Genomic DNA, 22,793 nt, shown 5'->3' with positions numbered 1-22,793 from the left:
GTTCTATGTGCGTACCTAATAGGTCCGTGACACTCGAGGTGTCCTCTTTGAATCTGTCACTTAAATCATCCTAAGTGTGGACTGGTCCCTTTCTGTCACCCTTGCCCATTTGTTCCTGCCACTTAGTAACTTCTTCTGGTGACAAGTTCATACAACAGAGGGCAAACAGATCCCGGGGTGTTGCATTGTCCATTTGAATTGTGCGCCGGACATATTGGGCAAATTAGGCAGGTTTATCTTAACGATCTAGAGCCTGATTCATTATCACGATCATCTCCTGGGGTTTCCAGGGGGCATAGACCCAGATAATTGGTGGCTCATCTTCCTCATCTACCTAGGGGTTCAGTAGCTGGCTTATGGGGAGCATAATTTTGAGGGGGGGGGGGTGACATGGAGATGGTGAACTCCAGTGCAAACGGTGCTGCTGGTTTCCTACAGCGCATCTTAACCCGATCGCTTAAGCCTGAAACGTCGATTCTCCTTCTCCGTTGATGCTGCCTTTCCTGCTGCGCTTTCCCAGCAACACATTTTTAAGCTCTGATCCCCAACATCTGCAGTCCTCACTTTCTCCTAGGGTTTCTCGGATCTTGGGTACAGCGGGGGGGGGAGGGGGGAACGGAGACATAGGTGGCTCAGTGGGAGGCACCGGTGCACTAGGGTAACAGCCCCATTCCCCCCTCTACCTGGGTATCATTCCCTCCTTCCTCAAACAGGGTTGGTATGCCAGACCTGAGCTCAGCATCCCGAGAAGTGCTTAGGTTATCTCTACAGCTTTGCTGCTTTAGCCCCTCTTGTTTATCTTATTCAGTTTTAGCCTCTTTATGCTGTTTCCCTTGTTCCCTTTTTCTTTAACATGTCATTAATATATCCAATTTCAACATCTAAGATATGTCTTGCCTCCAGAACTGCCTGCTGTCCAGAAATAGGTGTGTGAAGAATCTCATCAATTAGATTTGTCCTACTCCTAGGCAAGCTTATTGAGTAAAAATAAAAGTGGCTACTGCACAAAACGTTATTTAACCTCCTGTTTCAGTGTCAGTGCTTTGCATGAGGAACACAAAGTCTCACTTTCCCTTAACGGTTCCTCACTTGCTATGATCCCGACATGTTTCCTCATATTGCCATAACTTCTGTTGCCAATTGTACATTAATCAATGCAGCCATGCTTTAAAGTAACCATGAGGCAATGATAACAATCACTGACAATATGGAAAGGTAAAACGCCTTGTCAATTAATTAATTAATTAATTGTGATAATGCAGTTCAGGATAGTACAAATTGTTTTAAAATATTGAGTTATAAGCACTTTTAATGAGAGATGAAAACTGAACAAGTGACTAGACATCGCACTGTGAAATAATAAGAACGGACAAACAGATTTCAAAGTCACAGATATGATTCAAATTGGCTTAATGTTATATATATGAAATTGTAGCAGAATTGTTCAATTACATGCATATCCTGCTCAATTGACAAATCCCAAGTTTTTTCCTATCAAGTAGGAGTTTTGTTAAGAGTCTTCAATATAAACTGGAAATTCATTTAATCAAAATCCACTGCTATAATGTAGAATGTGCACAGTTTCCAATTTTGAACTCCACTATAATTATCTGGTTCTCTTCTTTCAATTTAAATCCCAAATTTGTTTTTTTTTCAAGCAGTTCTGATCAGTCATTGCTCATTTATAGTGTCCTAGGCTGTGAAATGACTGCAGCAGCATTAATAAAAGTCTTGTCAAGATGCCTCATATGCACAAATAATGACTAACCCAAAGACACAGATATGTATAACATTATCTTAACCTTTGTTACATAATTTTTTTTTGCAAGGTAATGTTGAACTGACACTTCAATTCTCAGTGAGGAAGGGAAATTGACATAGAATAAAGCTATGAATGGCACTCCACACTGATAAAGGAGATGTGGCAGTCTTAAAATTAAGTGGAGGTAAATGAGTCCGAAACAAAGATTCGATTCAACCAGTATCATTTTCTGAAAACAATTTTGTTGGTTTGGAATATCCAGATCCACCTTTACACTCTGTTTTACAATTTTTTAATTAAACTATATAAAGTTCACCATAATTCCTCCATTTAATGAACAAGTGTTAGTCTGAGAAGATCTTCCTCAATGTTAGGTTTAGATTTTTTTTGTTAAGGATGTCCCTGGGGGCAGTCTTTCTCTGACATTTTAGAGTTTCAGCCCAGTGTTCTGCAAGCAAACAAACCAGAAACAAAGAACAAACAATAACACAAAACCGACACAGACATGACTAAATACTGGCAGCCTGGTCAATTGTTTTAATGTGATTGCAATTAAAAGTGCTCAGTCATAGTTTTGGAATCAATTCACCATTCAAATGAAAGCTTTCACCACACATACCATCACAATCACTCAAGAATTCAAATTGGATATCCTTTAATTTGTTTATGAAAATTTAGCAAAATCTCTCAGAGGGGCCTACAACCCCTATAACCATTTTCCTGATCAGGTATTTTCTCACAGATTGTCCCCCTTCCCAACTAAGTAGAGGGACTGTCCCATGTTAACTTATGACTCCTTGCTCTGCTGTAAACAATTTCCACCAGCCATATCAATACTGCAGGGTGAGAAATTTACAGAAACTGCCCTTTTTCCCTATTATACATTAATTTCCACTGGCCATATCTGAAAGTGGTAGCTCCCTAAACCAAATCTGTCAGGTAATGATGAACACTTCCCTGACTGGGGTCCCCAGTCCTGATCTTTTTCCTACAGGAACAATGCAGAGTAGCCAATGCCACCGTGCAGCAATTCAGAGCAATCTGACAAAACTTTCCTACCTTACAACCTGGGACCAGGTGGTTTGCTTGACCTCTTCAAAGTACCAGTTCCATTTGGTGAGGGACAGAATGGTTGAACACAAGGGGCAATCTGGGGTAAAATACCCCAGGGTGCCCTTACTGCTCTGTTCTGTTCAATTTAGATTTTCATGTCACTTACTCAGCCCAGTGAGACATTCCCTACGTTGAGATCTGAGTCATGGCACCGAATGTTGATGTCTATTTTGTTCCACAATTCCAGATGACAGAAGTTTACTGTACAACAGCAGTAGCATTATTATCGGACAGCCAATGTCTCTAAAGTAGCTGAGTATCTACTTGCAGTGACTCTTCTTCACGAATCTCTGCCTTACACACAGAGACAGTATATTTTATAGGAATTAGACAAAGGCATACCAGTCACATAGGCGATTGCCATTGCATAGTTTAAAGTAGGTAATTATGAATTTACCAAGCTTGATGAATGTCGATGTCCTGTGATAGCGTTTGAATGGGTTACAGAAACTGATTATCATATTGTTCATGATTATGTGTGGATGGGAAGAGATTAAGGCAGAAGGATTCTTCCTTAAGTAAATGGGGGATTCACGTACCTATGCTAATATGGAGGGGAAGTAAGACAATGGGAGTGGGAGGCATTTTTACAGGGTTGTGGCCAGGGCCATTAGTCTTGTCTGGAAAAGGCAAATTCATCTGTCTGGGGTTATGGAGAAATCCACATGTCTGGCACCAATAGGTTCTATTTCTAAAGATACAGTCAGCCTCCCCCCTACTGAGATGTTGTCTGTATTGTAAGAGTACAGGCCTTCAGTTGATACTGCAGTAAGCACTTTGGCAGGGGAATTAGATTAGATTAGATTAGATTAGATTACTTACAGTGTGGAAACAGGCCCTTCGGCCCAACAAGTCCACACCGCCCCGCCGAAGCACAACCCACCCATACCCCATACCCCTACATCTACCCCTTACCTAACACTATGGGCAATTTAGCATGGCCAATTCACCTAACCTGCACATCTTTTGGACTGTGGGAGGAAACCGGAGCACCCGGAGGAAACCCACGCAGACACGGGGAAAACGTGCAAACTCCACACAGTCAGTCGCCTGAGGCGGGAATTGAACCCGGGTATCTGGCGCTGTGAGGCAGCAGTGCTAACCACTGTGCCACCATACTGCCCAATGTTTAACCCTTGAGTCCCCAATATGTCCTGAAAGAGAAGCAAAGTATGGAACTGGCCCCCCTGTGGCATTTTAATTTCCTCAATATTTTGGGCAGCATGGTAGCACAGTGGCTAGCACTGCTGCCTCACAGCGCCAGACACCTGGCTTCAATTCCTGCCTCAGGCAACTGGCTGTGTGGAGTTTGCACATTCCTCCTGTGTCTGGGTGGGTTTCCTCCGGGTGCTCTGATTTCCTCCCACAGTCCAAAAATGTGCAGGTTATGTGAATTGGCCATGCTAAATTGCCCATAGTGTTAGGTGGAGGGGTAAATGTAGGGGAATTGGTCTGGGTGGGTCGCTCTTTGGAGGATCGGTGTGGACCTGTTGGGCCGAAGGGCCTGTTTCCACACTGTAAAGTAATCTAATGTAATATGGCCCTCTTAATGTGGCATGTGTGCAGTCAAGGGCCCCCTGCACCCAGGGGAAGCCAGTTGTATTCCGGAATCCTGGTGCCTGGGTTGCAGCAAACAAACCAAAACATCCTTGCACAGATGCCACATGTCACTATCCTGATGCATTTGCGGGTACACGATGGAGAGATCACACACGTTCACTCATCACTCCCTGGATGGAGACAGTCACAGAGAAGTTCAAGATGGGTGTCAGCTCCATAGCCACTAGGAGACAATAGCTCTCCAGTCCTGCACATCTCAGGTCCCAATGCAGCCGCTGGCAGTGTGCTATCAGAGTGTACTGGGACATACAGAACCTGCATCGACACTGTGCCTTGCTTAGCCCAAAATGGACTCGAAGGGGAAAAGTTCCTGGCTGCTTCTGTGACCCTGATACATCCTGAGGGGCCCTGCACCTATGAACTCTGCCTGAGCTGGGTGCTCCTTGGTTGCTGGCTACTGCACCTCCTTCTCCTCCGTCTTCCTTTGCCTTCTTAACAAGGCAGCCCCTGAAACATTTCACCTGTAGCTGGATTCATGAATCATGCTGGCAGGGGCCTATCATGGAAACGTAAGGAAAAGAGCAGGCTCTTAGCTCAAAGGTCTGTGCTAGAATACCCTTCATGCACTCCTTGATCCATTGAGACATGCCACGACTTGTAGAGGTGCTGCTCCAGTTGAGTGACTGACGCCTAACAGTATGTTGAGATTGTTCTATACACCTTGAACCCTTACCATCCCAACCCTAATATCAACCATAGAAGTTATTGTTTAAATTTGGCGGCAATAAAATCTGCTTCACTAAGGTCTCTGTATGCAAATTGCAAGGATCAGTGACATGACAATCAGCATTTGGACCCCAGATATTTTCACAGAATACACATTTCATGTGAAATACAATATGATTGCAAAATAATCCCCACCACCCCAGCTTTTTTAAGTACAGGATTGATGACTTTGCCCTTCAATGCCCTCCAGTCCAGCAGAAGGGGAGCGTGTGCTTTTGACTATCAAAGTAGCATTTAAACTCCACTCACCAGTGGCATTGGCTCAGGGATTTTCTAGTTGCATCTTGCTTCTTGCAAACAGTGTGAGGTTTCATGGAACACAGCTCTTCATGGACAACCTGCTGCATCAGAACCCAATGTGGTTACCAGGTACATCCTCAGAGACTCCACATACCCTTTATCTCATACTAGTGACTAATGGATTTCCACTGATCATCCCTATCTAGTTGAACTCCACCTTTAACTTGCCTCTTTGACCATTCAGCCTCAATCTACATTTAAGGCTGCCGACCACAGTCCTGTATGCTCTACCCATGAAGGCCACGGTATTGGTTACTGCCAGTAACACCCCTCCTATAGTCTTCACATTCTCCCTTTGTGTACTACTCTTCCTCTTCCCCTCTGTCACCTTCCTTGCCCCACCTCAACATATGCTTCTGCTTTACCCAAGCCTTGAATTATCCCACCTATTACCACAGAGCATGACTGCCCAACCCTCCAGTTCCCCCTTTAGCTTTCTCCACCAGTCAACTTACAGACTCTCAGCAATGACTAATGTCCAACCCTAGACCTTGCTCGCTGACTGTAGTCCACTCCATAGTCAGACATATCCCCTGCTCGGGATTGTCCCAAGATGATGGCTGGTTGTAGTTAAGCTCTTGCACTTCATGCAGACTCCAGCCTTCATCGATGGTAACGACACCTCTTGAGTGACAGCAACCTCCTTTGATTTGACAGTAGGAAGTCCCCTTTATATGTTGATAAAAGTCATTTGGTTGGAAAATCAGTGTGTTTGCCGTGCAGGCAGCCCGGACAACTTGTTGGTGTGAGATTAATATCAAGGATTGATCACTCCTGATGAGCAGCTTGACTTTGTGTGCACGCACTAAGCAGCAAGTCACTATGGTAATACAGTGAGCATTCAGGCTTTGGCTGAAGCTCCATGCCAAAAGCCATGGCACGACAAGATAGAGAGTGTGCATGTTGGTATTAAGTGCTAAGAGAGCAAAGGGAGGGCCCTAAGATCCAGTCTGAGAGCTGGTGCTTGTCCCAGTGTGCAAAGTGTCCTTGCAGCAGTTTACGAATGCTGGTTGCAGGTGCATCCTGAAGATGCTGGGAGACCATCATTCATGGATGTGATTCGTGTCCAGCTGGTGCCCATAGAGTGTGACTTGAAACATTATTGATGGTATCCAGAGTCATAGCCTAGAGTAACAAGTGACAAGCTGAAGTCACCAGGTACTCATTCTGACTTTCATATCAGGAATTGTTGGTCTAATTTGCTCCTGGTAGAATAGGCAGCTACGTACAAAATTCAGTGTTAATGAGGCTGTTTCGCAAACAACCAATCCCATTAATAGGTGCTTCTTGACTACCTAGTCAGAATCTCATTTCAACACCCAGAGCTGTTTTAAAATACGAAGAGTCACGATATCGCGAAATATCTCACACAAATTGTCTTGCAATTCTCCTAGATTTCTTACCCCAGCCCTTGTCGTTCAGACCGCTACAAGATTCCACCCATAGATTTTTTTTTAAAAAGATACACAAGCAACATTCTGTCACTTTATCTAAATGCTACAGATGCACAATCCAAATTTGTGCAGACTGAAAATGCTCAAAGAGCAGAACCTGTCTGCAACTAACTAAACCCCCTGTGGAGGCAAAAATATCAAGTCTAATCCACGCTCTGAAGAAAAGTTGAGTCTTCAAAAGTTACAGTCTTAGATGAACGTACCAGATTCAGGTAAAATGTTCTGAGGGTCACCAAACCCGAAACATTAACTTTGATTTCTCTGCACAGGTGTTGCCAGATCTGTTGAGCTTTTCCAGCAGCTTCTGTTTTTGTTTCTGATAAAATTTGTTTTTGTTCAAAATCTTATTTGGAATATTCGCTATTTCAACAAGGAAAATTGCTAGATTTTCAATTTTTAAAAAAATCAGATTCAATTCATCCATCAATAAACAATTATGTTGGGTTACCTGGGAAAACATTAATATACAATGCATATATTTTAACATGTCATGACAACAGGAAGCCAGACTTATGGACGGGGAATATACGTGTGGGTAGATTTTAATGCAGATGTTAGAACTGAAAATTGAAATTAAACATTCTTTCTACTTTACCTTATCAGGACCTGCTTATTTTGTAGCCTCTGGACAGATCATATTTTAGCATTTCAATAATTTTGAGCTTTTCACCATTTAGTTCCCTAAAGCTTGGAAACACTCTTTGAACATTTATCAATACTTCTATTATTTTACAGGAAAGGTGACCAAAACAATAAACAATAAAATTCTGTTGCTCCAGAATTTGTTTCACTAATGAGAAACTCAGTGTTCAAAAATAGCTGAATTCTCTATGTCACCAAATACTAAATTTCTTCTAATGGTTGCAACAAACCACACCAAATATGCCACATGGGCCCATCAGAGTGTTTGATTTTAAATGGCAAAGGTGTACTTAGTAAAACAAGCAGTGGGAACAACACTAAAACAAGTGCTAGTTGCTGGACTAAAACTTGAGTAGGAGGTTTTGTCGGGATCCATAGTTGAACATGATACATGGTCAAATGACAGCCTTAAGCTCACTCTTATAACAAGGTCCTCTAGCCCAAGTCAGGAATGGAAAACCTGAAAAAAAAATTAGAGTTTCCATCTGATGGCTGTGAACCTGCAGGCAAAATCTAACAGGTGAAGGAACATTTTAACTACAGAGCAGAACATTCTGGAAAGATAATTTGATTGAAACAAAAACCTCAAGCAAGTGGAGTAGCACCAGAGATGTGAGATAGAATAATTAAGCTGAAGGGATCAGAGGTTAAATGAAAGAATCAACTAGCCATACTAGTTGTCATAGGCTTGACAATAAACAATCTATAATGTGGACTGGAATGGAACTGTTTAAGTTTTAAAAGATTATGACAAAGTATGTATATGTCACATGAAATGTACAGGAAGGGCACAGTATAAGCAACACTTTTAATAAATGTTTATACTGGTTAAAAAATAAAAATGTACACACAAAATGCCTTTTCAGCAAAACAGCTCTTGAATTAAAATTCCCAGTATTTATTATCCAATTGCAGAACTGCAGAACAGTGTTCAAATAGGATCAACAGTCTTTTATACAGTTTAGTATGGAGGGAATACTATGACACATGATGATTTTAACAGGACTAACTACTTTATTGGACAGCACTGCAGAAGTTGGAACTTCAAAACTAGCAGTTTTAAAATTTGCCAATGAGATATGAGCCCAAATGTATCAGCTCATCCGTGAACATACAGCCATCCACATTCAAATTTGTCAGACATGAGACCCGGAAAGTTCAATAATCATTTTGGCTATTAAAAATGTTTTTCACATATCTGATTGCTTGCTGGGTGGTGGGAGAATGCAGTGGAGAAGGTGGGACAATGACAGCTACCTCTGTAGCTTTGGTCTATCCACATATGAATTTCAATACTCAGCCAGAATAATATATTTTGGTATAAAAATATAAAAGTAAAAAGTGCAATGCAAAGTTTTTGGTAAGGATATGGGAGATTACATTAGGTTAAATCAGAGTAGACCATTCATGACCACATACTAGGTATTGAACATCTCAGTATTGAAACAATGAATTTCCTTGTCTGCTCAAAGTCAATCAAGCCTCTTAAAATATTTTGACATTTATTCTTTCATATCCTGTTTCATTGCCAGTTCAGTTGTTACCAAATCTTTGCCACTGCTACTGTATAAACAGCCTGTAAACAGGCACATATTGCATGCTGGATCCTTGATCCACTTAGTGGTTCTACAATCTTGTGATATGATTCTAGTGTAAATTCTGCACATAAACAATGTTTGGGTGAATTAGCAATCAACCTAATAGAAACTACATTTGGGTTGGAATCACACTAAAAATAACAGAATAACTACTTTCTTTTTACTGGAAGCATTCAACATGAAGCGAATTTTGGACAGCACCAATAAAACTTTTGGTGTACTCCTTGTACATAAGCTCCTAGTTTGGCACTAATTTTGCTCAAACAAATTTTTTTTTTAAAAAGCATGTAAAAGAATTAGAAATTTAACAACCATGCAATAAATTATGTTCAGAGTTTAGAGTAACAATGGGAGAATTATTCTTAATTATGTCGACTTATAGTTAAACTGAATTTCTTTTCACAGTTACTGAAAAAATGCAGATCAGTTCCATTCTCTCGTACTGATATATTTCAATCCAAACATGAAAGTTGACCACTGGTGCATAAATTTCAGAATCCGAAAATAAACAGATTTTCTGAAGAAATTGAAGTAATAGATAAATATTCAAAGGGATCCCATTGGCTCCTATCAGGTTTACATTTTGCTTTTTGAATTAGTTGTGCGAATTAAGCTTATTTTTAAAAAAAATGAAACCAAGAAGGCATTCAATAAACTATACCTACCTGTAGTCGCAATCTCTTTTAACTTTAAACAAACCTGGAGGCAATGTAATTACGAACCATTTACAGCGGAACTCGAATTTAAGAACTGTTTGGATAATAGCAACTTCAAGTAGGAATAAAGGAGTCGAAAGAAACTCAAGAATTATTCATAAACTACTAGAAAAATGAAATTTCATGTTTTGACAGAAGCTCCATGATGTGGTTTAGAGCAAATGCAGTTACATACTAATACAATATGGCTACAGTACTTTAAAGACATTTTATTACTGTACAATTCTATAGGGGTAGCGGATGGAAATTCAGCTGGGAACTGTATCAGCACAGTAACAGTACAGTATAGATACATAGGACAACAACTATTAATTTCCTGTGAAACTTTGAGCAAAGTTAACAGCTGGAGACCATCTGCACACCAATATAGAACATATGGGAGGGAAGAAAATGTCTGATTTGTGTAATATACAAGAAGCCAAGGATCCCATTATTTTTTTACTTAACCTTTGAAGAAAGAAACACATCTTGGAGAAAAGAAAAGATTTTGGTGCGAATTATCACACATATTTGCAACACCATTTTAAAGTCACTTATTGATTGTGCAAGTAGTTAAATACAGAAGCTTAACATCTTATTTTGGGTTATAAGTTACATTTTTATTTTCTAACAATCTAAGAAGTTTGCAGCCATCAGCAGTTCCAGTGCTATCTCTGGTGCAATTGGAAATTCAGGAATCTCTGTAGAACTGTTGGTGTAGCGGACCTTGTAGGTAAAATACATGCATACTTTTGATAGCACATGGGATGGTATCTCACGAAAATTTACTTCATTTGTTTCATTTTCAGCAAACTGTCCTGAAAAATTAAAAACCAAGATTAAAATACTGCATTTAAGATTTTGATTATTCCTCATCAGGAAATGTTCAATCACACTCTAAGCCATCATGACTTTTAAAAAAAAAATAAGACTCCTACAAAATAGTTACTCTTTCAACTCTCAACTCATACATACGTTTGGAAATGTCTACAGCCAGATAGGAGGATAACGCTAAGACTTACAGCATTGTTGATACCAAATGTATTATAATAAAAAGCACCAGGTTTGTAATTTTCAATAATCATTCTTCTCATGCTTCTGTTCTCTAACTGTGCATCTTGTTCTGTATATCCTCCTCCAGTTGGAAGCATGGGAGATGGGAATATATTCCTGTATAAACTCTGCTGTAGAGCTCTCCAAGATTGAAAGACGAAACACACATTAACTTTGTTGTCCTTTAACAAAGCTATCAAGCAGCATTGGTTGAGAACTTAAAACTCAGTCAAGACATGTGGTTAAGCATCATTCAGGATGGATACCATCTCCAACTTAGTGATCCTGCTGCTTGAGCCAGTTCCTGAACGGTCAATAAAAGCTGTAATCCATTGTAGAGCTTTTCCCTTTCTGACCAAAATTCTTATTTTGGTAGCTAAGCAAATCTCTTTGTTGTCAGGAAGCTTTATTATGTAATTTACGAGGAACCTTGATTATCCGAATGTCAATAATCCGAATTTCGGATTATTCGAAGAAGATCTCAAGGTCTCGATAGAAACATTACATCAAAAAGGTGATTCCAACACTGATCGTGTCTTTTGTTAACAATGATTAAAAATGAACCCAGCTTACTGAAATGCTGCCGAGAACAGTCCTGGGCATCGAGAGGAGCACAGGCACCATCTCCACTGATCGCCCACTCTCTCTCTCTCTCTCTCTCCTTCCCCAATCTTTCCCTGGAGTTCTAGACAAGGGGGCACTGTAAACCCTCCTTCCCCAAATAATCTCTCCAACATTGTCCTGTACAGGGCAAAAGTTGGAACTTGTCAAAAAGTTGCAGTAAAAAGGTTGTGTGTGTGTACGTATGTGCGTGCGTGTGCTATTTTGAGACTCACCCCACAAAGGCACCAGCAACCTTACTATTGGTGTCCAGTTTGGCTGCCCTGGGGCGTGGGGGGTGGTTGGGCGGAGCAGGGTGTGGGGGCGAAGGTGGACAGTGGGTGGGGCAGATAGGGGCAGGGCGGCCAGGTCGGATGGGGGTGTGGGGGCGTGTGGACAGGGTGTGGGGTCCCACGTGCAGTGTGCTGCTAGTCTCCTGAATGGGGAGCGGACTTAGCAAGTGCTCATTGCATTAATCCCATTGAACTGATTTTTGGGGGGTGGGGGGGGAGGCATCAGCAATGTGGCAGGTCCCTTACACACAAGTGTGTGTCTGCTCAGAAACGAGCCCTGACACAGAGAGAAAGGCAGGCAGAGAGAGGAAAAAGGAAACTTCAGAAAACTCCAAGCCCCAGAGGAGAGGCATTGAATCAATTAACTGAATAATCAGTTATTCAAATACAATACTGCCCGCCCATTTCATTCAGATAATTGAGGTTCCCCTGAGTATGCAAGTACAGAGCAAATGGTGAAGGCTGGAAATCAGAAATCAAAAGTGAAATTGCTGAAAAATACTCAGCTGATCTAGCAGCATGCATGGAGAGAAATCAGAGTTAATGTTTCAGATTGAGTGACCCTTCTTCTGAGGGTCACTGGACTCTTGTCTCTGAAAGCAAGAGTTAAAAGTCTAATTGTTCCAATTTAGGAGAATTCCGGCCATATTACGTGCAAGTTTTTTAAAAAAAGAGAATGGTCAAACTTCATATATATGTGTGGCAAAAGGGGATTTAAAAATTGTTAAGCCAACCATTGATTGCTTCCAATCTGCTAAACTGGTCATGAATGCATAACATAACATTAGTTTTACGTAACTAATTTATTTACAGTGAATTTTATTAGTTAATTTTCAAACATATGCATACAAAAACACTGAAGATAACAGCAATCTCCTATTTTCTCAAAATATTTCAGAACATAAACTATATTTAACCGCCTCCACTTTCTGCTTCTACTTCTACTTCTACTTCTACTTCCAGTTACTACTGCAAATCAAATTGTCTAATGGCTTCTGGCATTTATTTATAAAATTAATTGTTGCTAGCTGAACTTCTGTGGTACGTTCATAGATAACCTCTAGCTCAGAATAAGTGGATATGCTGTATTTTTTCTTGAATGTGTATATACACACTCTACATTGACCTGAAAATTCAAGGCAGTTTCAGGGGAATGGCAATCACTGCTGCCAAGGTCTATTAGCCAGGTGGTCAGACAGAGAAATATCAGGAAAAAATCCATTTGGGAAAACACGTCATATCATTGATTGAGGTGTGACCATAACTAACCATAGATCTGAAACGATGTTCAACTCAGAAATAGCAATATCTATAATCAACATATTTATGCAGCATATCAATGGTTCCCCTGTTTTTTAGACAGCTAATCCATTATTTCAGCATTTAAGTTGTTCCTGTTGCCTGACGTACTGGATGCTAAAATTTTAAATTAATCTTCAGCGTTTTGGTAAATAATGCAGTTCAGCCTAAATGACTGAGAAGGATGGTAAACAATCAGACTTATAAAGCTCTCTATACAATATCTATTCTCTAATGGAAACTAAAACTTAAACATTCATGGATGAGTTTTTTTTAAAAAAAGCAGTAAATATGCATTTAGCTGACAATATTTTGTAATATTCAAATTGCACTTCAGTGCAGAGAAACTGGGAGAATTTTGTTGGAAATAAACTTATTTGCAATCCCAATGTTGCCAATAAATATATTTTAAATTACAGTTTCATTATAGTCATAAGTTCATTTTCATGAAATCTGAAGATAGTAGTAATCTTCTAACATTATTTTCTCACAAACAATTTCAGAACATTAAGCATAATAAACCACGCCCACTTTCAGCTTCCACTTACTCTGTCTAGAAAATTATGTAAAATTCCAAAGCATATTAAGGTTAATCATGCATTTTTACTTAGGTTGCAAAAATGTGTGTTGTAAATTAGGGCATGGGGATATGAAACAGGGTTAAGATATTTAGTAGTATAGCTCGTTGTGATGGTCTTGCGCTGCTTATAATTAGCTATGATTAAAGATAGTTCTCCTCTAACCCTATCAATTACCTACATATATATGGTTCTGCCCATTCATACAGAAGCCTCCTGAATATTACTTTACTTTCAAAAGCAAATAGTTTATTTCATAACAGGGTCGAGTTTGACAGGATGGGTGGAAGAATTTTGTTTCCTGTATTATTTCAGTCAGGAATCTGAACAGATGAGGATAGAGAAAATTCTCCTGCTAATCTTAAATTAGATTGGGATGGCAGACAGGAGGGAGAGTGGATTCAGAATTAGAAGTTTAAACGTATGGACTCTCAGACTCAGCTGCCCCATGTTACTAATTGTGGATAATTAAGAGAGAATACAACATACCTGGGCCACTCAACATAGCTTTAATAGTGCCAGAGGTCAATGCATGTTCTCGTTTTACAATAAATTCATGGCCATCAGAGGAGATTAACTTTACATACATAGCATCAGGGCCTTCACAGCCACCATAGGTCCTCTCTTCCCCATCTATAAATGTCAACAGAACATTTAATTAAAACTTATGTCGCTCATTTAATTTAACTTGTTTCAAATCTGATATATACTAACATTAACATACAGGTTTTAAATTTGTGGAAATGTGTAATTTTAAGATTGAAACAGTGAATTGTAATATACGCTTACCTGATTTTTATATTTGAAACAGATGTAACTACAACAGATCAAATATAACAAACCTTTCATTTACTCACAGGATGTGGGCATTGCTGGCTAGACCTGCTTTTATTGACGCTTCCTAACTCTCCATGAGGTGATGCTGAGCTGCCTTGTTGAATCTCATGTGGTGTCAATACACCCAGAGCATTGTTTGTCAGAGTGGGGTCAGGACTTTGACCCAGCAACAATGAAGGAACAGTAGCGTAGTTCCAATTCAGCAATGATTGTGGCTTGGTGGGGATCTGGTGGTCCTAGCAGAACCCAAACAGAGCATCAGCGAGCAGGTCATTGCTGAGTAATTGTTACTTCATGGCATATTGATGATACCTTTGCTGAGGATCCAGTTAGGGGGCATTAATTGATTGGGTTGGATGGGGCATACCTGGGCAATTTTCCACATTGTGCAACAGATGCCAGTGTTGTAACTGCACTGGATCAGCTTGGTTCGGGCATAGTCAGTGCAGAAGTACAACCGTTCAATTGTCAAATGGAACTTTAAAACTTATATCTCTACTATAAAATACCCAAAAGATAAATATTAAATAAAATATTCGTAGAAGCAGACAAATGTAGGAACAAATGCCCTCAGATTCAACATACAATACCTTCATGGATACAATTCATTTAGAAGTTTAGATAGTTACCTTATTTAACAGTTTGAATTGTTGCAATAACACTTTGAAAGGAACAGCATATTTATGCTGGTTGAAATATGTCATCTGGAAGCAAAGCCTCAACACTACTATTTGATACCGCTTAGCTCAGTTGGCTGAACAGCTGCTTTGCGATGCAGAATTATGCCAACAGCTTGGGTTCAATTCCTGCTCCGGGTGAGCCAATGTTGCCCTTCATCTGAGGTGTAATGACCCTCAGGTTAAACTCACCCCCAGTTGTCTCTTTCTCATGAGACATCAGCCCTATGGTGTTCTGCAACTATGGCAGCTTTGCTGTATAACATGATCAAATGTAATACTTAGATTAATGCTTCAGCAGTTCAGCCAATTAGCACATTTAAAGTTATTTTATATACAGATATTATAGATAGCAGACAACCCAATTTGTAAGTAAAGTTTGAAATGTTTGGAATGGGGAAGAATTTTATTTTCCAACTGATGGCCATCACATGGAAGCCAAATACTTGATGCATAACTTAAATATCAGGTCAGCAACAACATGCTCAAGATCTCAGTTCAATACAGTGCTCTAAAGCAATTTAACCTAATCAAAGAAGAATGACTAAATTAATGTGAATTAGTGGACCTGGAAGTGTAATATGGTACCATGAAAGCAGAATACTTTCAAAGCAAAATGTTTTAACTTTTTGGGTGACATTGGAAATGCAAAATTATCGTTTGTGTAACAGTAAACCGTGTAGTGTCGGCCTTGAGTCACCTTCAGTCCAAGAGTGGTAAATTCTCTTCCTTGAAACATACTGGTGAACCAAACTGAGTTATACAACAACCTTCAGTCTTCATAACCTTTTATTAAGTACCTAACCAAAAAAAGTACTAGATTTATTAAATTTCACTGTTTATCTTGGTGAGAATAAAATTCAGAATCATTGAACTTCTAATGTTGTACAGAATTTCTAAACCTACATCCTTGATCCTAAGCACAATAAAAAAAAAGTATGATTAAATGTGGTTTGCTAAACAAACGAATCAAGTTATTTTCCAGAATTCTTAGTGGAAAGCAAGCAGCAATTGTACCGTTTTACAGCCTGAGCTGTATTTGAAAGTGAACTAGGAACGTAGGAACAAGTGCCAGTAATTCAGACACTGAAGGCTGTTCTGCCATTCAGAGGATTCTTGTGGTGTAGAGTCCATAGAAGGCCCAGTTCAAATCCCACCTGCACCAGAGGTGTGCCATAACATCTCTGCATAGGTCGATTTGAAAATATCTCGATCGGCCATTCAATACGATCAAGGCTGATCAGAGGTCTAGCTTCATAATCATAGCTGATTCACTCACAGGTCTGTTGTCCAAACAAAATAATCTGTTGAAGTAGGAAGTGCTTTGTTCTAGGAGAAAGTGAGGACTGCAGATGCTGGATATCAGAGTCGAGAGTGTGGTGCTGGAAAAGCACAGCCGGTCAGGCAGCATCCGAGGAGCAGGAGAGTTGATGTTTCGAGCGTCATTCCTGATGAAGAGCTTATGCTTGAAACATCGATTCTCCCGCTCTTTGGAGGCTGCCTGACTGGCTGTGCTTTTCCAGCATCACACTCTCGACAGTGCTTTGTTCTATCCCTCTCCACCTAAAATAGATGACCTTGTGGACAATGAAATCCTTTTGCCATAGTTTTGTCCATACACCTGTCAATATCTTGTAATTTCATACCTCCTTCTACTCCACTTAAGACTATCGTATCATTGACAATTTTAGATAAGTTGCTATTATAGCATCTAGGTTATAAATAAGCATTGGGATTTAAAAAGTACGCAAATATTAAAGAATGAGGTTCTGATCTTTTTTTTAAAACAGAATTCAACATGTAGTACACAGCATATGCTGATTTAAGAAAAACTACACACAACACATCACCCAACAAAGGTGCCAGGATAATACTTGCCCATTTTCAATAAAATGATGAGCTCCCGCTTTTTTGAAAAATATCTTCAAATGGGATCCTAGAAGTTTAAAACAAAAGAAACAAATGATCTGTAAATAAGAGAGAAGTTTTTGCAATATACAAAAAAAAATTATTTTGAGAGAAAGGTTATAATGGTACATCTGGGAATCACTTCACATGGTTTACAAAAGCAACCAGCTAATAGCATTGGTATCTAGATAAACACATAGCACAGTAATACAAACTAGACAGAAGCCTGGATACAATTAAATTTAAACCATTTTCCCAATGCTCCACACAAGCTTGCTGAGATGCAACATATGCATAATAAAAATATGACTGATTTAAATCAAAGTGTACAAACACAACCTGAAAACTCTCAGGCTGTCTCATTCTTCTGAACAAGAATTAATTGAATAAAATATCTAACTGTGTTGGAGCAGGAGACTGAAGGCATCATCTGAGGCACCGTCAAAACTTCCATCTATTTGTTTGCTACCTCCATCAGCTCTACTAGCAGGTCTCACTTACTTTATGTATTATAACACATCTAAACCTGCATTCCATCCACACTGGATGTCCAAATCTTCTGAAATGGGGAGAAATGTCCAACCCAACGTGCATTGCTGGGACTGTGAGGAAATGCATATAAGTACATACATATTTAAACTTTTGATTGTTGGTTTTAACCAGGCTTGGATAGCTCTAGGATTGGCCAGATACATAGAAAATTGAGCTGCTTCCACCATTGTCAACCTGCTTTTTGCATAAAATTGCTTACTGGAGGTATAAAAGCTGCTCAGCAGCATAACTACAAGCAAATCAGCTGAACATCAAAACGATCTAACACTTACATTAGCCCTAAACACACACCCAGTTATGTTCACCTCCCTCTCCCTGTGAGGCTTCCTGCCCCCTTTTCCTTTACTACGTACATGCTCTCCTCCTGCCCAGACCCCAACCCCCTCTGCACCACAGATAGAAATCCCACACTATGCCACAGAAAATGCTCACTCCACCCTGTGCTCCGTCTCTCAACTCAATTCCTGGATTTCCTGACTTTTATCTGGTTGATGTTAGAGAGTTTGAATTGCAACAAGGAGTGCTGCTATTGGTGTAAGGGGTGTCAGCTTGGGAGAGGGAGAGGGAGAGGGAGGGGTAAACACGAGTTGGGGGGAGGGGTCATAGGATGATAAAAACATTCTCGGGGTAGCCATGCACATTGAGAGCGTGCAGGTGAGTGGATTTGCACTCGTGGGTGGGGGTTGAGGGAGGTGGTGAACACTATCAGGAGTTTATGATGGGGCATGAATATTTGGTGGATGAGCAGTCAGTCAACAAAAAAAAATTGCTGGTCACTAATCAATTAGTAATTAAAGATACTATTTTGGAAAACATTTTTACTGACTATTATGGCTGGAAATAGTACTTTTAATCATAAGCTTTGGGACATTTGAAGTCTTACTTAGCTGATGCTGTAAAAACAGGGTGCGGTGGTATGTATCTCCCCCTATTATCCTGCGTTAGGCACAAACAGATGGATTTCAGGTATGTTTTACATTTCAGAAGAAGCTGGGATCAGACGTCCAGGCCAGAAAGGCAGTGCCAGGTTGCAGCTTTGAAAAGTAGGAAGAGAGTAGCAAATGATAGTGATCGCTACACATCAGAAAATTGCTATTTTGACGATCGTTGCCACCTATTCTGACCTACCTTGGTTCCCAAATCCCCAAGACACCAAATTTAAAACTCTCATCCTTTCATTTACATCTGGTAATGGTCTCAACTTTTCCTGAAATAACTCCAAACTCCCCAAGCTCTTTTACCTGAATCCCACCTCTTGTGTACCCCTATCCTTTCAACCCTTCCTGCTGTCAGACAGTGCTCTGGAGATGTCTTCCTAAATTTGTTACAGCTTATAATCTCATTAATAACCGTCCTTAAAAACACACTTTATGGCATTTTTCTAATCTCTCTATGTTTTTGTTTGTCATCCATATTTTTTTCTCATACTTCAGAAATACATTGAGATAAGCGTAGAGAAGCGAAATTATCTGGGGAGGAAATTCTCCAGCTTCGCGCCGAGTCAGCTGAAGGCACAGCTATCGACAGTGAATGAACCAAGTGGGAAGATGTACAAGAGACTCAAATATAGGAGCAGGTTTGTTTTTGTAGGCCTGATGAAGACTACAGAGCTAGAAAGGGCCAGTGCTGGGGGAACTTGAACATAGCACTTGGTGCAAGTTAGGATATGTTCAGCAGAATGTTGGATCCATTCGAGTTTAAATCCTTTACACCCCAGAATCATTTGAGAATCGATGTGACACTGCAATGTTTGATTCCTCACGTATACGGAGATAATGAAAAGTTTACAGACAGATTGGATTGGGCTCTGTTCAGTCTTTCTGGATGGATATGCTGGGATACTCAAATAGCCCTCACTGTAGTTAGCTTGTGGTTCAAAATTTGAGATATTTGAATCCAACACAAGACATTAGAAGAGATTGCTCAAGTCTGAAAGGTACTCCAAGTTCCAGCAGTGGAAGGTTTCATGAACAGTGTTATCAAGCAGCATGTGCTCAAAAAGCTGCTCAAAATTGGGTTTTGCCATGGTCACTCAGGTCCTGATGTCACTAAATTTGATTCAAACATGGACAAAGAAATTGAATTCCAAAGGTGAGCTGGCATCAAGGTTGCATCCAACTGAGTGTGGCATCAAGGAGTCCTCACAAAACTGAAACCAATAGGTATCAGGGGGCAAACTCTCTGCTCATTGGAGTCATATCTGGCATACAGGATGATGATTAAGGCTGTTGGAAGTCAGTCATTTCAGCTCCAGGACATGCCCGCAAGAGATCTTCAGGGTAGTGTCCTAGGTTCAGCCATCTTCAGCTGATTTACCGATGACCTTCCCTCCAGTAAAAGGTCAGAAAGGAGGATGCTCACTAGTGATTGCACAATATTCAGCACCATTCACAACTGCTCAAATACAGAAGCAGTCCACGTTCAAATGCAGCAAGATCTGGACAACATCTAGACTTGTGCTGACAAGTGTCGAGAATGTGGCGCTGGAAAAGCACAGCAGTCAGGCAGCATCCGAGGAGCAGGAGAATCGACATTTCGGGCATAAGCCCTTCATCAAGAATAAGGCTTGTGGGTCGAGGCTGAGCGATAAATGGGAAAGGGGTGGGGGTGGGGGGAGGTAGCTTGGAAAGCAATAGGTGGATGAAGTTGAAGGGGAAAGTGATAGGTCAGAGGGGGTAGTGATGGACAGGTCCGGAGAGAGGTGCCGAGTTGGAGGCTTGGGACTAGGATAATGTGGGAGGAGGGGAAATGAGGAAGCTGTTGAAATACACATTTATCCCGCCATCCCTTATTCCCAATTCATCCACCTCTATCGCATTTGTTCCCAGGATGACCAATTCCACCTCAGAAAGTCCCAGATGGCCTCCTTCTTCCACGATCACAATGTCCCATGTGGTTGACGATGCCCTCCAGCGCATCTCCTCCACTTCATGCACCACTGCCCTTGAACCCCACCCCTCCCAACGCAACAAGGACAGAACAACCCTGGTCCTCACCTTTCACCCCACCAACCTTCACATACAATGCATCATCCTCTGCCACTTCCGCCACCTCCAAAAGCAACCAACCACCACCAGAGATCTATTTCCCTCCCATCCCCGATCAGCATTCCAGAAAGACCATTCCCTCCGCGACTCCCTCGTCAGGTCCACACCCCCCACCAGCCCACACCCCACGCCTGGCATCTTTCCCTGCCATCGCAGGAAGTGCAAAACCTGCGCCCACACCAACTCCCCTCACCTCCATCCAAGGCCCCAAGGGATCCTTTCATATCCATCAGAAGTTCACCTGTACCTCTACCAATGTCATCTACTGCATCTGTTGCACTCAGCGTGGTCTCCTCTACATCGGGGAGACAGGACGCCTTCTTGTGGATCGTTTCAGAGAACATCTCTGGGACACCTGCACCCACCAACCCCATGGATGAACACTTCAACACCCCCTCCATCAAGGACATACAGGTCCTGGGCCTCCTCCACTGCCAAACCGTTACCACCCGACGCCTGGAGGAGGAGCGCCTCATATTCCACCTTGGGACCCTGCAACCACACACAATAAATGTGGATTTCAACAGTTTCCTCATTTCCCTTCCCCCAACATTATCCCAGTCCCAAGCCTCCAACTCGGCACCACCCTCCGCACCTGTCCATCAGTGTCCCCTCTGACCTACCACCTTCTCCCTCATCTTCATCCAATGTTGCTTTCCCAGCTACCTCTTATCAACCCTATTCCCCTCCCATTTATCTCTCAGCCCCGACCCACAAGCCTCATTCCTAATGAAGGGCTTATGCTCGAAACGTCGATTCTTCTGCTCCTCGGATGCTGTCTGACCTGCTGTGCTTTTCCAACACCACACTCTCGACTCTGATCTCCAGCATCTGCAGTCCTCACTTTTTCCTTGTACTGACAAGTGGTGATTAATATTTGTGCCACATAAATTTCAGGCAATTGCCATCTCCAGTGAGACAATCTAACCACTGCCCTTTGACATTCAGTTGCTTTCACTGAATCACCTACTATCAACATCCTTGGGTTTACCATTGACCTGAAACTCAACTGGACTTCCCACATAAATATAGTGGCCAGAAGAGCAGGTCAGAGGCTAGGACTACTGCGGCAAGTAACTCATCGCCTGACTTCTCAAAGCCTCTCTATCATTGACAAAGCAGAAGTCAGAATGTGATGGAATATGTCCCACTTGCCTGAAAAGGTGTTGCTCCAACAGCACTATAGAACCTTGACTCCACCCAGGACAAAGCAGCCACTTGACACCACATCCATACTCCCTCCACCACCCATTATCAATAGTAGCAGTGTGTACTACTATCTATAAGATGTACTGCAGAAATTCACCAAATATCCTTTACAAAGCATCTTCTAAACCCACTACCATTTCCATCTAGAAGGACAATGGCAACAGATATATGAAAACAAGAAGGCAGATTGCTCCCTGAATAACTGTAAATTGAGAGAGGGGAATGTGCAGCAGGACCTGTATGTCCTTGTGCACCAGTCGCGAAGGTAAGCATGCAAGTGCAGCAGGGGATAATGAAGGCAAATGGTCTGATGACCTTTATTGCATGGGGCTTAGAGTCATAGAGATGTGCAGCATGGAAACAGACCCTTCGGTCCAACCCGTCCATGCTGACCAGATATCCCAACACAATCTCGTCCCACCTGCCAGCACCCGGCCCATATCCCTCCAAACCCCTGCTATTCATATACCCATCCAAATGCCTCTTAAAAGTTGCAATTGTACCAGCCTCCACCACCACCTGTGGCAGCTCATTCCAGAAACATACCACCCTCTGTGTGAAAAAGTTGCCTCTGAGGTCTCTTTTATATCTTTCCCCTCTCACCCTAAACCTATGCCCTCTCGTTCTGGACTCCCCGACCCCAGGGAAAAGACTTTGCCTATTTACCCTATCCATGCCCCTCATAATTTTGTAAACCTCTATAAGGTCACCCCTCAGCCTCCGACGCTCCAGGGAAAACAGCCCCAGCCTGATCAGCCTCTACCTGTAGCTCAGATCCTCCAACCCTGGCAACATCCTTGTCAATCTTTTCTGACCCCTTTCAAATTTCA

The 22,793-nt window shown here is 41.3% G+C and overlaps 1 protein-coding gene across 2 annotated transcripts in view; it reads right to left on the bottom strand.

Moving 5' to 3' along the window:
• Window positions 1-8,406: 8,406 nt before the first annotated feature.
• The window catches only part of LOC140477454 (elongin-C), a 29,932-nt gene continuing 15,545 nt past the window's right edge, over window positions 8,407-22,793 (bottom strand). For both annotated transcript variants that reach the window (XM_072571387.1, XM_072571385.1), the window contains exons 2-4: window positions 17,126-17,183; window positions 14,223-14,366; window positions 8,407-10,728 (exon numbers count right to left, since the gene is read on the bottom strand). In XM_072571387.1, the coding sequence (XP_072427488.1) occupies window positions 10,538-10,728; window positions 14,223-14,366; window positions 17,126-17,129 (339 nt within the window). In that variant the 5' untranslated portion in view covers window positions 17,130-17,183 and the 3' untranslated portion in view covers window positions 8,407-10,537. The remainder of the gene's footprint in view (window positions 10,729-14,222; window positions 14,367-17,125; window positions 17,184-22,793) is intronic.

The sequence above is a fragment of the Chiloscyllium punctatum genome, chromosome 5 (genome assembly GCF_047496795.1).
Source record: "Chiloscyllium punctatum isolate Juve2018m chromosome 5, sChiPun1.3, whole genome shotgun sequence".
NCBI classification, from domain to species: domain Eukaryota; kingdom Metazoa; phylum Chordata; class Chondrichthyes; order Orectolobiformes; family Hemiscylliidae; genus Chiloscyllium; species Chiloscyllium punctatum.
The sequence above is the reverse complement of the archived record's forward strand: the minus strand, read 5'-3'. Positions and strand labels throughout refer to the sequence as shown.